We start from the raw sequence: 17,901 nt of genomic DNA on the forward strand, positions 1-17,901 counted from the left end.
TTTATATTGATATTTATATTGCTTAGAATGATGGATGGATGGATGGAGTCTTAGGTGCTTGCTACTGGGGAATGGGAAAGGAAGTGCATGTGGAGTGAGGGGAGTTTGGAGATGGAGGTGGAGGTGGAGTTTGTGACTTGTGACTTGTGACTTGTGGATGATATGCGCATGTGGTGAGTTTGTATTGGGGTGGATGGTGATGATATTTGCTGGATTTTGGGGATCGGTTTATATGGTGAGGTGTGGGGGATAGGGATAGGGAATGAGATATAGATCGATTTTAGATTGAGAAATCTCGAGGGTAGTAAACTCAAAGGGGTTGGGGATTCTGTAGGTTTATGCGGATGCTTTGTTTTTATCTGTTCTCGGATTGCTATACATGGAAACCTTGAGTGTGTGAAAAGTTGTGACAGGGCGGTTAGAGAATATGATCTTTGGTGGGAGGAGAGAAGAGACGGTAGTTCTCTCTTATGATGTCTACGGATGGATAATGATATATGAATGAATATGCATCAAGTGATGTTCTTCGTCAATAGAAATTCGGGTGTCTGGAAGAACAAGTTCTTCTTTGGCTTCCGCGTTGTTGATTTGGGAGAGCTTGAGTTTGATGAATGTGGAGTCTGGGGAGGATTTGTAGATTTATGGGATGCTTTACTTGTATTTGTTCTCGGATTATTGTATGTGGATCTTTTGGGCGAAGCGAGTAAAGGGGGATGAGTTGGTGGGGCGAGGTGGCGGATGGAGGAGGAGTGGAGAAGAGAAAAGGGATTCTATCTATGTTTACAGTAATATTCTGTTTCTTAGGGTCTGGAGTACTAGTGATCTGGGAACATGTATTCAATAAATTCTACTTATATAGAGAGTTATACCCGCAAATAGGGAAATCTCGAGTGTAGCGAGCTAAGAAGAGTTTGGGTGCTTTAAGTGCTTTGGGTGGGGGAGCTTAATTTGAGTGTTGTACTTATTAATATCTCTAATAAAAATGATTAGGGAATCGTAAATTTTCTTTTTGTATGTAGAGTTTTGAGTATTGATATCAATTTTATCCTGAAATTCTTGTATATAAAACCTCGAGCGTAGCGAGCTAAGGGGGTTTGGGGGCTGGCCCCCATCAAATAACATGAAAATTACATATATATTGTTTCTAGTATACCATTTGAACCAGTTATATATGTTTAAGCATATACAACATCTTTACAAGAAGCACAAGCCCACATACCCGTCCTATAACCAAAATGTTTCGTATCACACCCATTACATTTCAACAAACCTTTTCTAGACAACCAATTCTTCACAGCTAGAGCTCTTTCCGTTACATCCATAATAGCTTCATTCCGATGAGTATTACATAACCATGTCTTTCTCATCTGAGATGTACATGTACAGTATTCTTTCTTGAACGCCGCATCGACTTTTCCAGGGCTTGTTCGTGGTCTTAGCTCGGCCGCACATTCGTCACAATAATATAATTTGGTGTATTCAATAAGTGCCGATTGGGAATCTGCAACTCGAATATTTTGATCTTTGTGACAAGGTACACAAGTATGCCAATCACCTCCTTCGATACCATGTTGAAGATAATCGCAATGTTTTGCTGGAGATTTGAAACAAATATCGATTCCGATAAGTTCATCGCAATGTTTATTCTTGCGAATTCCCTTCAAATCTTGTTTCCATTCTCGTCGATAATCGGATAGAGGATGGATTTGAAGTCTTGGATCGGGATCTGCTTTTTCTTGAATAGCTACTTCGAATCCAGATCGATGTTCTTCAACTGAATTTAGAACGTCATCTAGATCAAGCATTTCTACATCGGGACTTTCGACACTATATTCAGGTGGAATTCTAGGTGTACTGAAATCGATCCCTTCTCCATCAAAAGTCATGGCAGCATAATGTGCCACATCCCCAAATGGTTCGGATAAAAATTCTGGTCCTTCTGGCGCAAGACTATTATATGATGCATCTTGTTCCGTAACTGTCGCGACACGATTATATGATGGGCCATCTGGATCGGGTTTATATGGTTCCATAGCTGGATGCTCATTTTGTGCATTTTGTGAGAAGAAACTATTTTGATGGCCAGCTTCGAATGAATCCATTATGACTTGGGAGCTGTAATTCATCATAGGTCCTAAATCCATATCATCAATCGCTTGATCTGCTTCTTCGAAATTCGAGGCTAGTTTATCCCATTCAGTATTGACATCATTGTATCCTCTCTCTGGCACTGAAAGATCTAAATCGTCATCATCATCAGCACGTTGTAAAGTGCCTCTTGCTCCTTGATAATCCCGTTCTCTGTATTTCGAAAAGTAAGAGACAGGACTACACATATCGACTGTTCCATTCAGTCTACACGTTCCACAAGGACGTTCTCCATCACAAGGACGAGATTGATCTTTACACGGCTCACATTGAATACTGGGAGCTTCCTCCATTTCGGGACTGGCACTTCTACGTCGACGTCTTGAAGGAGAACACCTTCTTGGTCTTGGATTAAATGCAGCTCTTCTCTTTCGCGAAAGACTAGCTTTTTGTTGAGCGGAAATTGGTTCTTCATCTTCTTCATCCTCTTCGTCTTCATCTAAATCCATTGCCGAATCTGAAAATTCATCTGGATCAGCCACTCTTTTGGGACCAGGTCTTCGTGGTTTCAATTTCCATGCCGGTTTGGGCGCATTGGGATCTTCCAAATCCCGAGTGATTTCGCATACTATCCCACGTTGTTTACATCGATCACAAGGTCGAGGCGATCCTGCGACTAATGTACATGGTTTTCTCATGTGTGTACAATACAAACAACGTTTGGCTTTTGGTGCGAATCCTGATCGTTGAGCTGTATATTCTCCTACAGTTCCCCCTGCAGTTCCACTTCCAGCTTTGTCAGCAGGACTGGCGCGAGGTAATTTACATTCTGCTCCACTGTCTCTACAGCGTGTGCAAGGTCGAGGTGATCCTCCTACTAAAGAACACAATTGCCTCATGTGTTGACAACGTAAACAGCGTTTGGTTCTCGGACCCGGAGCTGCAAGCATCCCAGTTCTATCTCTAGGGGGCATAGCTGGGAGATCTTCATCGCTACTATCCTCTGGTAATTCCGGTGTTGTAGGTCTTGGTTGATGATCTCTCTCGGCAATCCGTCTCGCAATTAATAAAGCTGTCTTTCTCCTCCTAGAATTTTCTAATTGTCGACAAGCCTTTTCAGCTCGATATTGTGTTGCATATGCTGGATCGAAATTTTTATGTGTGTGATCCATTTTATTCTTATGAACCTCCTTATCTTTCTCCCATTGGATTTTCACTTTCCGTCGAGCAGCCGTTCGAGCTTTCAGCTGTGCAGGAGTATCACCAGCTTGTTTCGCCGTCGTCGGAAATGTATATGGACGTTTTCTCAATTCTGAAGGTTCGATCCCAATTGCGTTTCGAGAAGTGACAACCCGAGCTCGCCATGCAGTCATGGATTCTCCTGGTCGTTGGGGTCCCTCATCGATCGCTTCGATATTGGCGGCGATTTCACTTAACCACGGGGAATAAGTACCGGTCTCGAGTTGTTCGACGATGAAGGGATCGAATTCTCCATCTGGCCCGGGGGAATAGGCTCGTGTATCTTTCCAGGTTGGTGGGCCAGGTGGTCGTCGGAGTCTTTGCTGTTCCCATACCGTTTCTCCCGGTGGTAATGGAAGATACATTTGTTGATATGTGAGACGTTTGGGGATCCTTGGGACTTGTGTACCATGTCCATAAGTTGCATTCTGTATATCCATCTCTTGATGGTACTGCTGTGGTGGTTGATGGAACTGTTGATATCCTGCCTGGGGAAAATACGGCCCAGAAGCCATAGAAGCTCCCATCTGACCTCCAAAGCTTGGATTCTGCGGCATGATCCTCTGAAGTCCTCTTTGCTCTTGCATCGTCGGTGGATTTCCACTCCTCCAATCTCTTGCTTCACTCTCAAAAAGTTGACCCAATGGAATAGATGTTGGCTGAGGTCCTTGCCAATGTATTTCCCTCTGCGGAATAACTGGTTGTTGTACCATAGGCGCCATGGCATCCATTCCCCTGATAAGATCCCACGGATCGACGGTTGCTTCCACAACCTGATTCTGATCCGGCACATTGAGCCACGGAGATATATAATCCCCTTCCGTATGTTGGAATTGATGACTAGCACCTCCTGTCAAGGGATTGCGTCCCGTTCTCCATGCAGCTAGATTATCTTGATCCCATGGAGGTCGACCACCGCGCCAACCCCCAGCGGGAATAAACATGGGAGTCTCCGAGCGGAAATTATGTTCGGGTCGGAGCAAAAAGTTTTCGAATCCGGGATTGAGAGGATCACCAGAGGGATGTGGATCGGGACCTGGTGGAATGACACCACGGCCGGCGCCTTGTCCCTGTCCTTGACCAAAGCCAGTCATATCTGATTGATATTAACCGTAAAAAGGTGAGGTGATTGAAAATAAATTGACAATGGGATTGTGGATGAAGCGCGAGTTATTGAACAAGATGCAACAGATAGATAATCATACAATACGACAAATTAGTTTGAACGGGGACGTGAATCCTGAGCTTGAACGTGCGCTGTTCCTCGAGCTTGAGCTTTCTTTGCACGACTGGAATCGAAATTCGAACATCTTGTTTGTGCGCATGATTGAGAGCGCGAGTTATAGGATTAAATTTTCTTTGTCGATTGATAAAGAGGTGAGAGGGGGTATTGTCTCGAGATGAGAGTTTGAATATCAGATAAAGGGGGAAGAATTCGAGTTGAAGAGTTGTGAAGATTGAGGGGAGAACTCTTTGTGGGAAGAGGTGAGGATTGGCTGCTTGCGGAGGGGGAATTATTAAGCGAGGGGGATAAAGGAGTTTTTTAGATGATTGGGAGGGAAAGCATTATGGTTCATGTATATTCAATCTAATGAATTAAATTTCCGTATTGAATGACAATTAGATGAAGATTCCTATTCGTTTATTCCTACTTGTTCAAGAACAAATTTCAAGGAACCTAGCATCCAATAAATAAAACCCGAATTAGGAAATTATGAATATTTTTTTAAGGGAGGGGGGAGGGACACTTCGAATCGACAGAGAATTACATAATTGAGGTTAAGTGCCTAGGTATAAGAAATTGTTTCGTAAAATTGACTTCACACACCAACACACAATAACATAAAACGCCCACGAAATACAAATAAAATTGGTTAATTTCAATATCAGAGAAAAAAGTGTATTCATACAAGCCGATAACTCTAAATAAATTCCATCATGTCATCATTAACTGACAGATCAAGTATACCTCAATCAAACCCCATAAACTCCCACCCTAGTGACTACCCTATATGACACGCTCAAATAGTTCCCAGAAAAGAAAGAAGAGGGGAAAAAAAGAAAAGGATCACGAGATCCTTATACGCTTGCAAATCTAATATTTTCAATCCATTCAACTCATTTTTAATCCCTACGACTCATTCGTCTCCCACCAAATGATAATGAAGTAGGACTAGTAGGCGTATTCGATCTTACTGTAGGTGGAAGACCCAATTTGACTTCCCCTACCCGTCTTAAAAGTCCTTGTAACGCCAATCTAATTTCCACTCCCATATCCCTAGAAAGTAAATCCACTGCCAATGGATAGAATACTTCAACATACTTCTCGAATCCTTCTCGTGGGAAATTCATGTAACCTTCTAACACATCTACAACAACTGGTCGCCAAGCAATGATATTTCTTTGTTGACTCTCTTCCTCAAGTTGGGTAAAACCACGGATGATATCGGCGCACAGAGGTACTAAAGCTTGTTCTGTATCTGCTCGGTTTCTTTTTCTCTCCTCACCTTCGTCATGGTACATTCTAAGAAGAATAGAAACATATGTAGCTGCACTACCAGATTCTTGCTTCAACAAGTTAGGTGGCTGTTTCATGAATCCTTCACGCCATAAACGCATTCGTAGTTCTTTGTTCTCATTAAATCTTTTGGCGAACAAGAAAGATTTCTTGAGTAAAGCCATCAGCCTGAGAAGTTCCGGACTAGGAATTTGAGCATAAACGGTATCGTTGGAAAAAAGCTCATTGACAGTTTCGATCATCAAAAGTTGTAAAACACATTTGGTAATGATTTTATTGAAAAAGCGTCGACGAGCTGCAGTGACAACTACAGGTTGTTGTTGTAGACCTGATTGTGGCTTATAGTCCTCTAACTCTGGAGTTTGAGTTACAACAGGTGTCTGACCTTCTGGTTCAGCAATGCTCTCTGCATCCGAGGTTGCACCACCATTTGTACCATTGATTTTTAGAGATTGACCATCATCAATATCTTCAATTGGTGCTGTGGAACTCTCCATAGAACCTCCTGCTGCAGACGATGTTGCAGCAGTGAATAATTGGAATGCAGTTGTCCTATCGAATAACTCTACAAAAGCTCCAACTATTTTGGACCAGTGTTGAGGCTTGAATTTTGTGACATTTTGCAATATTAATTGCTGTAAACAATTACTACCAATACGAGCAATTGTATCATTCTCTTGACATATGCACAAAGCAAGTAAATCAAGGAATCTATCCAACATGTATTCAAGTGATTCGAAATAGTGAGTGAATAATGTGATCATGTTTCGAAGAGCTTGAATCATTGTAGTTGATAGCCACACAGATAATTCCTCATGATTGACAACATTGGACATCTCGGATTTGGATTTGAGAACCATAAAGATAGGATAGAGTAGTTGTCTCCATAAGATGTCCCAGAAGTCAGAAGGGAAGTCACCTCCATATTTGACCAGTGAATCAAAAAGGTAATTTAAAGCATTTGAACGGACTTCCAAATCTTCTCCCGTCATAAGAACATCATGAAAAGCGAATAAAACGGGAAACCAAAATGCTTCTTCCTGAGTTGTACGACTTATAGGGTTTGTGGCAGTGTCTGGAGTTTTTATCGAACCATCTGAATTCGCATTCGATTTGTGGGATAAAGGACATTCCGGTGTCTTTAACATCTTGGGAATAATTGATTTCAATGCTTCCATGGCTTGTAAACCCTTCTTTTGGAATTTCATATTCTTCGAAAACTCAGTCAAGCAAACAATCAAGTCTGCGAATGCGCCTTGAGAGATGACAACACCAAATCGAGTTTTGTAAACTTGGTTGACATTTTCAAAGGCAAGATTGACGATACTCTCATATGGTTCTCGAGCTGCGACGGTAAATACTCCGAACATTGTTCTCCAACCAGAGCGAATATTCTCTCCACGGGCTTGAATCATTTGTATTAGACAACGCAAAGCCATATCCTTTACAGATACAACATTTGAGTTTGACATTACATGCTCGAAAGGTTTCAAGAAGTCTTTTTGGAATTTGAATCCAGGTAATTCTTCGATCTCCATAAATCGCATGGACAGTTGACGCAAAGAATCCAAAGCAAAGAATACCACAGCGGTATTGTTATGACACCCAACTCGATTAAAGTGCTCACCTAGAACAGCCCAGATATTGGTCCATTCAAATCTCACACGAAGCATATTGTAGTAACTGATTTCCACAAGCTTTTGAAGACTGTATGTCCTTGGAGATTCGTTGGAACCCGATATCTTAATCTCATCCCAACTGACATCACACAAAGCTGTGACGAAGTGGACAATGGCCTCACCAGAAAGATTGGCCGTATTTGTGAATATTCTATCCACTCCCTTGATAACTTCATCAGATCTACTTTCCATTGCGATTTCTGTTGAATAAATAGTACCCTGCGTGTTCGTCCTTGGACGAGTTCTAGGTCGTTGAGAAGCGGTAGATTTTCTTGACGAAGTGGTATCTGATCGTGATGGAGCAACAATTCGAGCTTTTGAAACGTCTGGAATAGCCCCTTCATCAACTCCATCCGATATTAATTGTAAGCGGTCCAATTGACTGATGCACATAAGAATATCTCGCCATGATCCTTTCAAAAGATTTCCTTCTGTCTGTGCTATTTCAAGAAGAACTTTTAATGCTTCCACATTCTTCGCCATCATGTCCTTAGGATTGTTGAGATTAGTCGAGTTCTTGAGAGCGGAAACGAAAGCTTCACGTGGAGTTTCTAGATCGAAAAGACACGCAATACGAATTGCTAATTTCATTCCTTCGATGCATAATTTGATGATCTCAATATTGTGCGAGTTTTGCATTTGACCGGAAAGACCGGAGAAGAATGACATCCAAGTTACCTCAAACATAGGGCCGACATGCTTGAATGAAGTAGCAGGAATAAATTTATCCCCTGATTTCGATGCATTCTTTCGTTGATTTCGGAAAAGATTCTTGAATAATTGTTCAGATCTGTGAGAGATCTCTTCAGATTGTTGCAAATAGGCTTCTCGCTGTAAGTCGCGCCCGACTGTAGCCAAAGCTTGTCCAAGACCTGCCGCAATACCACCAGTAGATTGCGGAGGAGCATTGCCAGTAGCTGCAGCGGCTTCGCGTTCACTATTTAGCACAATTTCTTCCTTTTGGATTTCTTCGTAGATGCCGATGAGGTATTCGTCAGGTAAACTTGCATTATCGTTAATACCACGATTATTCTTGATGAAATCTTCCTTGGTCATTCTCTTTGCAACTTTACTGCTGTGTTGATCTGTGTTCAACATAATGACAGAGTAAGACAAGACGTAAGCAGTATCTGCATTAGCAAATGCATTTGGATTGCCAATAACATATCGATTTGCAAATTTCAACATGAAACGATCAATCTTTTGAGCTTCACCAGGAAGACGAAAGGATTGTAGAAATTGACGTAGAGCATCGACGAATCGACGTTTAGTGAAGTCCATTGCATCCACAAATGCGTGCATGATTGCAATGTTTCGTTCGTCTCCTTCACCCAAAAACTCTCCGATTTGCGCCTTATCCAATCTGTCCTCTCGTAGTAAGAATTGTGCAATACACTCTGGTGTATCTTCCGCGATGAATTTATCGGCAAGTAAAAGCTTGATGCCTTTCTTTGGTTTGAAGTTGAATTGCTTGATGGCATTTGTCATTGCGGTCTTTCTTTGCTTCTCCTTTTCCAATTGTTCCGGGTCATCATCCATGACAGGTGTTGAAGGCATTGGAGTATTTTCACCAGTGATTCTTGTTGAGCTATCATTTCCAGGTTCCAAGGATTCTCTAACGTCGGCGGAGCCTCTGATATCACTTTCTGGGCCACTAGTAACATCAGCAATTCCTTGCTGTGACCAATTCACCAGTGATCTAAGTGTCTCCACGAGACAATCCATAGCTTGTCGCTTCACGATGTACTCTTTGGGAATTTCGGTCTCTCCATTTTCGGTATGGCTACTCAAATGTGCTGTAGACAGAGGCGGGGGAAGCGTCCCTCGAGATTGCCAATCACCATTTGAGCTTTTACTGTTCTTCTCTTCATATTGCTGTTGGGCAAGAGGGCTTACCATAACAGCCGCACTCGCCGCTTTTGATAGGTCCTCAATCAAGGTTTGGAACATATTATCAACATTTCGATCGCAATCGTAATTCAAATACGTCTCAACGAGCGCACGAGGGTCAGCGCAAAAACGATGAAGGATGCCCATGAAATGAAGTTTTTGAGTAACATGCGCGTTTCGTCTTTCTAGAAGAGCTAGATAAATCTCATTTAAAAAGACTTCAATCTCTTTCTGTAAGATAGTTAGTGAAAAGATCAGGACTGTCCAGCAATATATACAAACCTTGAAAGGAGCTCTCATAAATTTTAGCATTAACCAAAAAATTTCACAACAAATTTCGAAGACTTTATCAGCAGAGCTGGCGCCATTTCGAGTGATGCTAAGACATAAGTAAAATTTAATGGCTTGTAAAAAGCCGGTAGGCTCATTGCTCTTGCTGTTGGTAATCGTACATAATGGAGAAGTGAAGACGAGCATATTATTATTGAGTAACATGTGAATGAGGTGAAGAGAAATTAACTTTGAGCGCATGGCTTGGCCTTTTACATCGAACAATTGATCCGGTGGAAGAATTTTGGTGCTGAGATTGCAAAAGGACCTGAAAACCAAATATGCATCCCGTATATAAACCTCATCTTCCATATCCTCGGATTCTATACTATCATCAGTACCACTGTCCGGAGCGGCTTGTTCTGATGCTGAACGAGGTGAAGCTTTCGCAGGCTTGACTTGTGTAACCATAGTTGGCCCTTCTCCCATTTGTGAATCGTCGAAGCTTTTTCGGTGCTCCAGATCTTTGAGTGTGAGTTTTGGCGCATCTCCATTGGATGGTTCTTCTGCAGTCGCAGTTTCATCAACTGCTTCCTCTCCCTCGCTGCTTCTGGGTACTCCATTTAATGACTCTTGTGCATCGACCGTGAATGAGCTAGTATTTTCGGCATTTTTATCCAATTTCGAAAGGTTCAATCTGGCCTCCTTCATATGTATCCTAGTCTTTACTCTCTCAAAAACCGTCCCGACCATTTGTGTCAATGTCCCTTGCGCAACTTGTTGATTCGGACTACTTTTCGAAAGTAGGAAGACATTGTAAACCTGTCGCACTGCCTTTAGTAATCCCGCGCCGTGAACCACAATCTTATCATTTAAAACTGCCGCCAACAACGATTTCACAATCTGCAATTGGATTTCGACTGGCGTGGTTTCGCCCTGAAAACAATCGCATATAGTATCTATCGCTCGTTCGATTAATGGCGCACGATCTGCTTCTCTATCTGCGTTTGGTGATGAAGGAACTGAGAAGTAAGAATAGCTAATAAGTTTCCCAATACAATCTAATGCCGTCGTAGTCAATGGGATACTTCCGGATCGTGTAGCTTGTTGTAATGGATCGAAAATGATTTCGGGATCAGGTAATTGAGGTTCATGTTCTTTAATATCCTTCAGTGCTTTCTCAACCGCTTCCCCTAATCCTTTTCTCTTTTGGGCCTCTTTTGAATTATGTATAGCTTCCAGAGCCGAAATCACAAAGACGATGGAGCTCATGGTGGTCGATCGATTGCGCCAACTTCCATTCGTAGGTCGTGGTGTGATATCCTATTCTTTAAAGAGAGAGAAGAAAAGATCCCATAAAATGTAAGTTCCCGACACTTTAGTTAAAATTTATGAAATTAATAATTCCCTTGTATCTGTATTTGAGGGTTGTATTTCGAGGGGGGAAAGCGAACGGGTCATCATCACCAATTTCTTTCCCGATGAACCCTTAGCTGCCACATTAATAACACATTAACACATTAACACATATCTGGTCCGGCCATTTCATTGGAAACGTGAATCCCTGTTCATTCAAAATCCATTGAGCGCTTGAAAGCCAATCAAACCCCCAAACCTCTCCATCGGCGCTTAACTGCCAATAGGACTCTTGACGGTGGAATAATCTACGCCTACTCTACCACTATACTACTTTGGTACTAATCTCAAGGAGCTCCGGTCTGCCAACGGAACTCAACCTACGAGGTTTTCCGATATTCAACAGAACAATTTAAATCTGTGTTTTTGTCGCGAATAACTTCCTCCCACTCCACCCCAAACATTTACCACCCACCTTCCCGCCCTCATCCTACCATACCGGGTTCAAAATATCCCAAAGACTTTTATTTGTCTGGATACTGATTTGGGTTCTTTTCACTCCTTTAACTTTAGTGCTTTCGTTCTTCTTTTCCTCTAGATATTCCCATCAAGATGTTTTCCGCAGTGTTGAGAAAGCGTGCCCTTCAATCACCATCTCTGCCATATCAATTAGCAAGATGTTATGCCTCGAAATCTTTCCCTCCCCATACCGTAGTCACCATGCCAGCTTTATCGCCAACCATGACTTCCGGTAACATTGGATCGTGGCAAAAGAAGCCTGGAGATGCAATTGTTCCTGGTGATGTATTGGTAGAGATTGAGACCGATAAGGCGCAAATGGACTTTGAATTCCAAGAGGAAGGTGTTTTGGCTGCCATCTTGAAGCAATCTGGAGAGAAGGATGTTGCTGTTGGAAATGTTTGTACTACTTCAAGCTATAGAAAGGTTAGAGTGCTGACGGGAAAATAGCCAATTGCTGTTATGGTTGGAGAAGGAGAGGATACATCGGCTTTCGCGGATTTCACACTCGCAGATGCAGGAGGAGAGAAATCTGCACCACCACCACCAAAGGAGGAAGCCAGTCAATCTTCCGAGAAATCTGATACACAATCTGGAACTGCTCCCCCGCCCCCAACCGAATCGACCCCAGCTCCGGAGGAATCCGCTTCAAGTGGTGGTAGATTACAACCTGCTATGGATAGAGCAATCAATGCCAGCTCTGCGGCTATTAAATTGGCAATTGATACCGGTGTCAAGATTACTGGTGTCAAGGGTACTGGACTCGGTGGACAAGTTACTGAGGCTGATGTCAAGAAGGCTTCCTCTGGAGCTTCAAGCAGTGGCGCACCAGCTGCTGCTACTTCCAGCTACGTCGACACTCCTATCACATCTATGCGTAAGACTATCGCCAACCGTCTTACCGAGTCTGTGAACCAAAATCCACACTACTTTGTCGCCTCTACTGTCTCCGTTACCAAGCTCATCAAGCTCCGCACAGCTCTCAACGCTTCCGGAGAAGGGAAATACAAGCTTTCAATCAACGATTTCTTGATCAAGGCATGTGCTATTGCATGCAAGAAGGTCCCAGCTGTCAACTCAAGCTGGAGAGATGGTTTCATCCGCCAATTCAGCAACGTTGATGTCAGCGTAAGTTTTTTTCCTCTTACAAGTTCACTATCATTTACTAAAAATTTCCTTCTCAGGTTGCTGTTGCCACTCCAGTTGGTCTCATGACCCCAATTGTCAAGAACGTCGAAGGACTCGGTCTCGAATCCATTTCAGCACAAGTCAAGGACCTTGGCAAACGTGCCCGTGATGGTAAACTCAAGCCAGATGAATACCAAGGTGGAACTTTCACCATCAGCAACATGGGAATGAACAGCGCTATTGATCGATTCACTGCTGTCATCAACCCACCTCAAGCCGCCATTCTCGCCGTAGGAACCACTCAAAAGGCAGCTATCCAAGGCGCAGATGGAGGAATTGAATGGGATGATCAAATTACCGTTACTGGAAGCTTCGACCACAAGGTTGTTGATGGTGCCGTTGGTGGTGAATGGATGAAGGAGTTCAAGAAGGTTGTTGAAAATCCTTTGGAGTTGTTGCTATAGAATTGATGTGATGTGATATGATATGAATTCGGGGGCTAGGACAGGATTAGAACTGGCTGGAATGGAATGGTTAGGGAGGTTAGTTGATGTGTAGGTTGATGATACCGATGAAAGAAAGAAGAAAAGAGATTCCCCCATGTAACTCCTTGTACGATAATCAAATCAACGATTCGTCGTAGTATGCTTTTTGTGTGAGGCCTAATTTATAAATGATTGACACTGATATTTGGGATTGTAACATCAGGCGGAGCAACCCTTCAAAAGCACTGCTAATATTCCTGATCTGATTCTGAGTTATCTTCATTTCACAAATTATTACTTTCAATGAGCTCATATCATATTTCTTTTCAAGTAAGTAAACAGGCAAGTAAGTAAGCAGGCAAGCAAGGAATTGATCAAAATCCGTAGACTTACACACGCATACTCATACTCAAGTAATTCGATTGCGTATGTATGAACATATGATAATGAATCCTAATCCGATCCTAACAACACCTAGCTAGTTAATCCTAAAACCCCGCCCCAAACACCAGCCTCCATGGCTTGCAATTCCATCCCATAGTACTCACTCGAGTTACCCAAGCCACGAGTCCCATATAATATATCCAACCAACGCCTAGCAATGCATCGATCGGTATGGTATGTAAGTAAAAGTGCGTATCGTATGTAACTAAGTGCAATCATTCCTTCTTGCTCCAGGTTAAAGTGCACAATTCTCGAAATCCAGCTCAACCTCTACTCATTCACCCTAACCCCAAAACACCATTGTCGTTTCCACTCCCACCAGCATCCATTTCTCTCCTATAAACTCCTTCAAAATCCAATTGTCCAATACACCCCATGACCGTATCAATCTCTCTCTGCACATCCTGCAAATTCGCTTTTAATGCTTCGACCTCATCAAACTTTCTTCTCTTCCCCGCATCTTTTACCATTCCTTCGACGAAGAATTTCTGCTCTTCTAAAACTATTAATTTTTCTCGTAATTCCTTTTCTTCCTGTTCCATTTGAGATATTTGGGAAATATCTGAGACTTGTGATGATGTTTCTGTGGCTGTATCGTTGAATTTAATATTTGAGAGGGCGGAACGACCATTCTGAGGTCTTAAAGATGAGTGACTTGAAGAGGGAGTAGCATGTTTTAGGACTTTGGGGAGAGATTTAAGAGGAAGCATATGAAGATGAAGGAAACTGGAAGATTGCTGATAGATTGATTTTTGAATCTTTTGTTGAGTGGGTGATGTGGTTGGCAAGTCACGTATGCGTCTTCCAGCTTGATCATATTTTCCGAAACTATCTATTAATCTCTTTCGAACTTTGGCTGCTTCAGCAAGTTGAACATGTGACGGTGGTTTTTCTGGATCTTGAAGGGCAACTAATAAGCGTTGGAAATTGGGTAGTAATAGACGAATGCCCTTTTCGAATTGTAGAAGATTTTCATAAGCCCGCTGTAAGGGTGTTTTCTCCTTAAGTTCTGCAGCAAAATCTTTCTTGGAAAAGACTGTAGTTTTACAATCGCGACACATCCGTATATCAAGACTGATATTCTCCGAAAGTTTTTCTGACTGAATGTCAGTCACTGGAATATGTCAATGAATGACACTGAAAATGTTGGAAATAACAAAAAAGTTGAATACTTACGTGCTGTGACATTTAATCCAATTTCAGAGGAACATCCAGTTCTCGGATCTGAGCAGACAACTCGTCCGCATAATCGACAGTGATGCCGTCGAAATGACCATGAACCAAATTCTTGTTGACAAAAAGGACATTTTGGAACTTTTGCATCCTCTTCCCAAGTTACCACTGATTGTTCCAGTATTTTGCGCGGATTCTTCTGTCCTGCTAAAGATAATAATGTTCCATTACTGGCCAGATCTTCGGGTGGATTCGCAAGTAGTTGAGTTAATTTAGTGAGTCGTTTCTCTAACCTTGAGATCTCCAAATACGCTTTATCCACATGCTTCCTTCGCATTGCCATGAAGTCGTTTGTATGATCTCGCAAATAACCATTATGATCATTATATCCCTCTCTTGATTTAAAGCAAGTCTCGCAAACTCTACACCATAATCCCCTTACAGGTTCGTGTTGTGCCGACCTCGAGAGTTTGATTTGGTACATCGTGTGATCCTCACAGAATAGAAGACCACATTTCCTACAATTAACACTTCCATTGACAGCACCAAGTCTTTTCCCGCAAATCGGTTCCGTACATGTATCATTGAATCCTGATTTCTGCCAATGTGTCCTTGTAATTACTTCGTCGGGATCTGGTCTTGTTGGCTCGGGGGTTGATATACGATTTCCAGAAAGTGTATTCGGTATAGGAATCGATGATGTCGATACATCGTTTGATTCGAATACATCTAGTCCCTTGAGTTTTTGATTTATCACTGCCAATGGTTGGAACTTTTTTGCCTTAGTAACCTGCTTGTCGAACCAATTCTTCACTTCATCTTGTTCTACCTCTGGAAGTTCTTGGTGATTATCATCGAGATGTCTATTGAGAGTGAGTTTCCTTTCCAAATTTCGTAATACAAGAGGCATACCGGTTTAATTGCAATAAAGTCATCTGCCAAACATTATTATTACTCTCACATAACAATATATCAAGGGGCTAGCCTACCATTTCTTCGCTACATATTGGACATAGGAGCTTCGAGGTCACAGCGGTGACACTTGAAGAGCGACCATTTTCCAGCGAAACTCTCGACCTTAAATCCTGACTATCGTTTGGCAGAGGCGAAGTCGCAAGAGGGGATATTGAATGAGTCGAACTTAACGAAAGAGTACTTTCTGAAGGGGTAATGAAACTGGAACTTCGTTGTTGCGCCGGAGGGGCAGGAGGTGCCAATGACTTCCCACTACCCAAAATCCTCCCACCTCCCAGCTTTCTGCTGGACATGATTGTAAAGATATCAAGATTGTGAGGGATTTTACCTCAGATCCTCACCAATTCAAGACATTGATTTGTTTAAAGGTTCTCTGTCTTTAAGGCTTTCCCTCCGCCTTGTTCATTCTGTGACGGTGGTTTCGAATGTCTTGAGTAAGCGAATCTCTCTGGCTGTGCCTTATCGGTACTGTACCGAATTTCATTTGCTTATCGGAAATGTCATCAACGATAAGCATTCACATTTACAATAAAGCCCAGAGATATATCCAATAAAGAATTGGTTATTATGCACAACATCCAATATTTCAATGTCAATACCGATGGGTGAAGAAAATTTTCCAAAAGTTGAGGGTGGCGGATCATTGATACTGGCATGGCAAATCAAGAATAAACGAGTACTAGTAGTTGGAGGCGGAGAGGTAAAAACTCCTTTCCATCATCATTCTTCCGTACTGATCATTTGAAAGGTTGCAGCAGGTCGAATCTTGAACGTTTTAAATGCAGATGCAAAGGTCACTGTTGTATCACCTCGAGAAGGTCTGAACCCAGAAGTCGCATATCGAGTACAAGAGGGACAAGTCGATTTTGTGGATAGAAAGTTCGAACTATCCGATCTCGACAATGTTGACATGGTATTGACTGCCGTCGATGACCCGGAAGCATCTTCACAGATATGGAAGTTGTGTAAAGAAAGGAAAATAGCAGCGAACATTGCAGATGTGCCCCCTGAATGTGACTTCTACTTTGGAAGTGTTCACCGAGATGGACCTCTACAAATCATGGTTAGCACAAATGGGAAAGGTCCACGATTTGCCAACATCGTAAGGAGACAAATTGCATCGAATTTACCAGACAGAATTGGAGAAGGGATAGAGAAGATTGGAAAATTAAGGCAAATGCTCAGGAAGGTTGCACCAGGACCAGAAGAAGGACCAAAGAGAATGGCATGGTAAGCATTTCTGGACAATGATATTGCCACCCGCGCCACCATACTTATAACAAGCAGGATGATCAAAGTTAGCGACGCTTATAGTTTAGAAGACCTACATGCGATGAACGAAGAAGATATGGAGATGCTACTAAGATTCTACGCCCCAAATCAAGTCCCACGATTTCATTGTTTACAGAAAATGAAGGATAAGTCGTGGGACTTGGGATGTTTACGACCATTGAAGGGTGAAGATGAAACTTTCGATGGCTCTTGGGGATTCTCCGTGGGATGGGGTTGATAAATTTGACCGACTGTATACATAACGGGAAAATATTGGCGTTCTTGTTCTATCGGAAACAACTCTTTGAATGAGCACTTGATAGACACTTTTCCAAGCTTTTGGAATAACAATTACTTATCATGGACTATCTCAATCGAAAACAATTGGAAATGAACCAAGAGAATTTATCATATTGGGGCAAAAGTGCTGATGTTTCTCCCATCAACTTACCCACTCCAGGCACTCTCATCTTACCTTTTTCTTGGCTGCAATGCTCTGTTGAAGTTCGTCCACCACTCTTAGCATGAAGCGACGTTCGGCCAAGCTCTGATGTTATATATATGATTCTTTCAAAGTTGTGGCTTAGGTCTGATTTCGTATATTTGACTTTCTTGAGCTTATGGTCTAGGTCTGACGACCTCAAAACTCACACACAAACATACAAACATACGGTGTACAAACTTTGAATACAGCCGTACTCCGACAGGCATATTGCTTGTCAAAAGTTCTTGGGTTTATCAGTCCTAGAGTTTCAGGTAGATCTGATATGCCCAACGACTTATTCTTTTGTTCTTTTGTTCTGCAGACTGTGTATGTTCCTCCTTTTTATGCCTTTGTTAAATCATTAATTCAAGCTGCATGAGA

At 42.2% G+C, this 17,901-nt stretch overlaps 5 protein-coding genes across 5 annotated transcripts; 2 read left to right on the forward strand and 3 right to left on the reverse strand.

Moving 5' to 3' along the window:
• Positions 1-1,175: 1,175 nt before the first annotated feature.
• On the reverse strand, positions 1,176-4,421 carry Bfra_006144 (uncharacterized protein; the record flags this gene model as incomplete). The annotated part of the gene is made up of 1 exon (XM_037336517.1): positions 1,176-4,421. The coding sequence occupies one exon, from the start codon at positions 4,419-4,421 to the stop codon at positions 1,176-1,178; it is 3,246 nt and encodes a 1,081-aa protein (XP_037191727.1).
• A 1,030-nt stretch (positions 4,422-5,451) lies between these two features.
• Bfra_006145 (putative guanyl-nucleotide exchange factor protein) lies at positions 5,452-10,956 on the reverse strand (the record flags this gene model as incomplete). The annotated part of the gene is made up of 2 exons (XM_037336518.1): positions 5,452-9,645; positions 9,697-10,956. 2 exons carry the CDS (start codon positions 10,954-10,956, stop codon positions 5,452-5,454), a joined length of 5,454 nt encoding a protein of 1,817 aa, XP_037191728.1.
• A 696-nt stretch (positions 10,957-11,652) lies between these two features.
• Positions 11,653-13,151, forward strand: Bfra_006146 (putative pyruvate dehydrogenase dihydrolipoamide acetyltransferase protein; the record flags this gene model as incomplete). The annotated part of the gene is made up of 3 exons (XM_037336519.1): positions 11,653-11,958; positions 12,010-12,687; positions 12,744-13,151. 3 exons carry the CDS (start codon positions 11,653-11,655, stop codon positions 13,149-13,151), a joined length of 1,392 nt encoding a protein of 463 aa, XP_037191729.1.
• Positions 13,152-13,894: 743 nt separating this feature from the next.
• Positions 13,895-16,057, reverse strand: Bfra_006147 (putative vacuolar segregation protein; the record flags this gene model as incomplete). Its single annotated transcript, XM_037336520.1, has 4 exons — positions 13,895-14,730; positions 14,793-15,652; positions 15,702-15,724; positions 15,779-16,057. 4 exons carry the CDS (start codon positions 16,055-16,057, stop codon positions 13,895-13,897), a joined length of 1,998 nt encoding a protein of 665 aa, XP_037191730.1.
• Positions 16,058-16,353: 296 nt separating this feature from the next.
• On the forward strand, positions 16,354-17,274 carry Bfra_006148 (putative siroheme synthase protein; the record flags this gene model as incomplete). The annotated part of the gene is made up of 3 exons (XM_037336521.1): positions 16,354-16,464; positions 16,513-16,994; positions 17,052-17,274. 3 exons carry the CDS (start codon positions 16,354-16,356, stop codon positions 17,272-17,274), a joined length of 816 nt encoding a protein of 271 aa, XP_037191731.1.
• Between the last annotated feature and the right edge of the window lie 627 nt (positions 17,275-17,901).

Source organism: Botrytis fragariae (genome assembly GCF_013461495.1).
Source record: "Botrytis fragariae strain BVB16 chromosome Unknown tig00000075, whole genome shotgun sequence".
NCBI classification, from domain to species: Eukaryota; Fungi; Ascomycota; class Leotiomycetes; order Helotiales; family Sclerotiniaceae; genus Botrytis; species Botrytis fragariae.